Here is a 3,735-nt window from a genome sequence, read left to right as displayed (position 1 = left end):
GAATAAAATGTTTATAACGGCTGATGGATGAACAAACGAACTAACAGGGGATAAGATATGAGACACCTATATGATTCTGAATGGATGTGGGTAATTCATAGGAGAGTCTCCTAAGGAGACCATGCATTATCACATACTATGAAGACACCACATCGGAATACGAGTATTACCTGTTCAGACTGTGGCTGACGAAATTCTCGTTGTCCTGTATGTTCACGATGAGCCACCGTTTCTCACACCGAGCTTTGGCAATGACCTCAGCAAAGGGCAGAGGCGAAGACAGGCCCTTGGGAAGGTTAAAAAGATTCATAAACGCTGAAGAAGGGAATCCGTCAACTCGTGAGTGAAATGCTCGCAAATCGCCCCTGTCAATCTCAACTACTCTTACCCTTTTCGCCGTCATTGACCGCAGATGATTTCTGCTCATCATCAACCTCCTCCTCGTCTTCTTCCTCTTCAAAGTAAAACTCCTCGTCCTCCTCCTGATCCTCACTCATGTGCGTATCACCATCATTGGAGCTCCCTCCTCTACCACTCGTAGACCCCATTCTAACGTAACTGCTCAGCTACAAATCATAATCCCACTCCTGCCAACACCTACCTTATGTTTCTTCTCTCGGAACCCGGTGCACTCCCCGGCTGCGATCCTGCTGGTGACGCCAGAAGGGTGTCACGGAATGCCGGGATAGCCGCTCGGACATCTAACACACCCCATCCACTTTCCACTCGAATACCATCATCTATCCTACTTTCCTCGGGCACAGCAGCTCCTCCTACTCCAACATCGAAATACAAGGAGGCAGCCCGATCCAAATTTCCATCAGCCATCTCAATGTACTGCTTAGCTTCAGCCGCTGTAGGACAACCAGTGAGGCCCATAAACGACGCCACTGTGTCATCCACATTTGCCGAGCCGCTCGATCCACCACCACTCGACATGTATTCGAATTCAACTACGCATTCAGTTTCGAAATCAACCAATAATATTCAGGGCTTAGGACGGATGCATTGAAAATGCTATCAGATGTAAACATCCGAAGTGATTGTTCATTAACAGCACAGGATACAACCCGGATTCCCATAGCATTTAGTCGTATCCTACTGGGACCAACAGGAGTATGACCTACGGGCTGCCGGTACTCCTTATCAACACAACAGATACAAAGTCGTCGGAAGCACACAAACGCACAACGCGAATAACTTAACGATAACTTCCGAAACGACTTTCCGCGATACGATGTGCTACCACCACACAGACCATATGGCAGCACTGTTAATTATAATACAGTATCGATAGCTCTCGACAACGGACTCGTATACAGGATACAGTCCAAGCGATTAGCCAAATCAACATCCACGTGGAAAACAATGGGTGATCGTAGGACAGCTCAAGAACACACTAGATCTGCGTTACTAGTAGCATTCGAGCCAGTCCATGTCTAGACCACAACATTACTCGTCTCACTGATTGAGTAGTGTTATTGTATAGGCACTTCGCCTGGCTAGGGCGAGGAAATCCAACGCGACCAGAATGGCCGACAGAGGGATGGAACTAGAGTTGGTGAAGACGTTTGAATAATTGATTAAAGTCTTCGGACGGACGACCGGCACACATTCACAGTCGATGTGAGTGCCATAATCAGACCATCTGTGTAGGGTCCGATCGAATGGCAAGGGGATGCTGTATAGTCCCTTCCCATAAACCTCGTTTTGTAGCAAATAGTGGTGAAAGAATAGAAATAAAAGGTAGCATTCACCAATGCTCCTTCGAACGCCAACGAACACGCGGCGTAAAAACGTGTGATCAAAACAATGCACAGAAATAGAGTAAGACAGAAGAGCTCCTCGAATGGAGTCGCTCGTCTGACAGGAGACAAGAAAAGTAAGAGAACAAGAAAGAAATCATCATAGCTCAAGACCGTGCCTCAATGATGGAGTGGAGCTGGGTACAAGTGTACGATGTTGAACACAGAACGGATGGTAGTCATCGTACATGTAAACTCCTCTATCGAAGATCGATTGGACATCAGCCAGCATATGAGGAATGGTATACAGATGCTCACGTATAGCCCTTCCACGGTCTGGTAACAGATTCAGGGATCGAGAAGCAAATAATCAAGGCTGCAGACAGTTGACTCGGACATAGTGGACTTGCAATGTCTGATGTACTCAGGGGACTTAACGCTTTCCGGAATGTGGACATAATCATTGGCAGAAGAGGCGGATGACGGCTGAGACGATTTAGCCACTCTGTAAATGGCCCAAATGACCAATTGAACGGCACAGAGAACCTGAGTGACGACAATGCACAACGTCAGAGCAGTAACCGGGCTTACGGCGCCACTGCCATTAGGTACGGCTACGTGAGTATCATGGGACGCCAGGCCATACCCAAACCATACCGTTGCGCTTACCATACCAGTGAGAGAATATAACGGAGGCATGCACGAGGAGTCCTTCGTCTCTGAGCAAGAGGCTATCAACCCCAGTGTTAACAGCGACTTACTTATAATAGTGGGAACTACCACCAGTGGAGCCGCGTACATACAGATGCTCACAATGACACAACAGTTACCCAGAGTGGCAACTATAGAGGGAGTCAGAGACGCTACAAACATCTGAAAAGAGCAAAATGCGGAGCCTAGAATTGAACCTTGGACCTATCTATCACCGTGACGATGTAGAGAGCCAACACTGTTCCGCATAGGGTAGAAGTCGACTTCTTGGTCTCCACGAATTTCAAAAACACCTGCGATTAAATACAAGTCCCCACGTTCAGCTCACACCGAAGTCACTTACACTCATGTAGAAAATTTGGAAAACCAGTGCGATGGAGTTAACGACCAAGATACATGTCCGCCCGGGGACCATAAGAGCATACGCCACCCACAGTAAGGAGAGTAAGGACGTCGTACAGTAGGGCATAGGTGAGAGGTTCCCCGTACTCTTCCTCCTCGACACCTCTATGAATGTCGGGATACAGGAGAGATACTGTATCACAGAGAGGACCGATCCGACCGTGCCCAGTATAGGCGCTATGGATTCCAATGACAACAGCTCCATGGTAGGTAACAAGGTCACACCAGTGAGGGCTTCCATAACTCCCCGATCACCCGAGGGAACAACAACAACAAGAGTTGCCTACAGAAATAAGTCCCATCTTGTAAGACATACACTGTTCTATGGAATTCCTAGTGACGATGCAACCAACTACACACGGATAGTGAAATCAATTTCCCCAACCCCCCGATCGATGCAACACAAAACACTGTCTCCAACTCGTCACTCGATCACTTAGCTATAGTGCTCATGCTATAATCATGAATACTAAAAAACCCAAGAGTAAACTGTAAAAAGGATGCACCGTCGAAGAAACGCAATGAATGTATCGACAACAGCACGATAATCTCGGTGGGATACCTAAACAAACTGTGTAGGAGGATAGTTACAAACAAAACAAAACTCTGTGAATGATCGGACTATGACTGTTTTATACTAACCAAAATTTCGATCTTAAAAATACCAATAGCCGATTCCAAACAACTTATACGTGGAATTATTACACGGAGCATCACCTCCCAACAGCTTGGACACGAACCTCCCGATGAGTAGTTAATCAACCAAAACTAGAGAAGGAATCAACTACAGGAGTAATAGTAGCAGATAATCCCGCTGGCCACAATAATCAGTCGCTTATATGAGCAGCTAATAAAGATCACTAAGATGAAGACAAAA

At 46.6% G+C, this 3,735-nt stretch overlaps 2 protein-coding genes across 2 annotated transcripts; both read right to left on the bottom strand.

Moving 5' to 3' along the window:
• Positions 1-374: 374 nt before the first annotated feature.
• On the bottom strand, positions 375-879 carry Pmar_PMAR025032 (conserved hypothetical protein; the record flags this gene model as incomplete). The annotated part of the gene is made up of 3 exons (XM_002778454.1): positions 375-558; positions 602-701; positions 750-879. 3 exons carry the CDS (start codon positions 877-879, stop codon positions 375-377), a joined length of 414 nt encoding a protein of 137 aa, XP_002778500.1.
• A 1,214-nt stretch (positions 880-2,093) lies between these two features.
• On the bottom strand, positions 2,094-2,871 carry Pmar_PMAR025031 (conserved hypothetical protein; the record flags this gene model as incomplete). The annotated part of the gene is made up of 5 exons (XM_002778453.1): positions 2,094-2,291; positions 2,337-2,464; positions 2,507-2,618; positions 2,672-2,749; positions 2,800-2,871. 5 exons carry the CDS (start codon positions 2,869-2,871, stop codon positions 2,094-2,096), a joined length of 588 nt encoding a protein of 195 aa, XP_002778499.1.
• Positions 2,872-3,735: the final 864 nt, after the last annotated feature.

This window comes from Perkinsus marinus, assembly GCF_000006405.1.
Source record: "Perkinsus marinus ATCC 50983 genomic scaffold scf_1104296949390, whole genome shotgun sequence".
Taxonomy (NCBI): domain Eukaryota; phylum Perkinsozoa; order Perkinsida; family Perkinsidae; genus Perkinsus; species Perkinsus marinus.
Note: the sequence above shows the minus strand (reverse complement) of the source record. Positions and strands in the feature narration are given on the sequence as shown.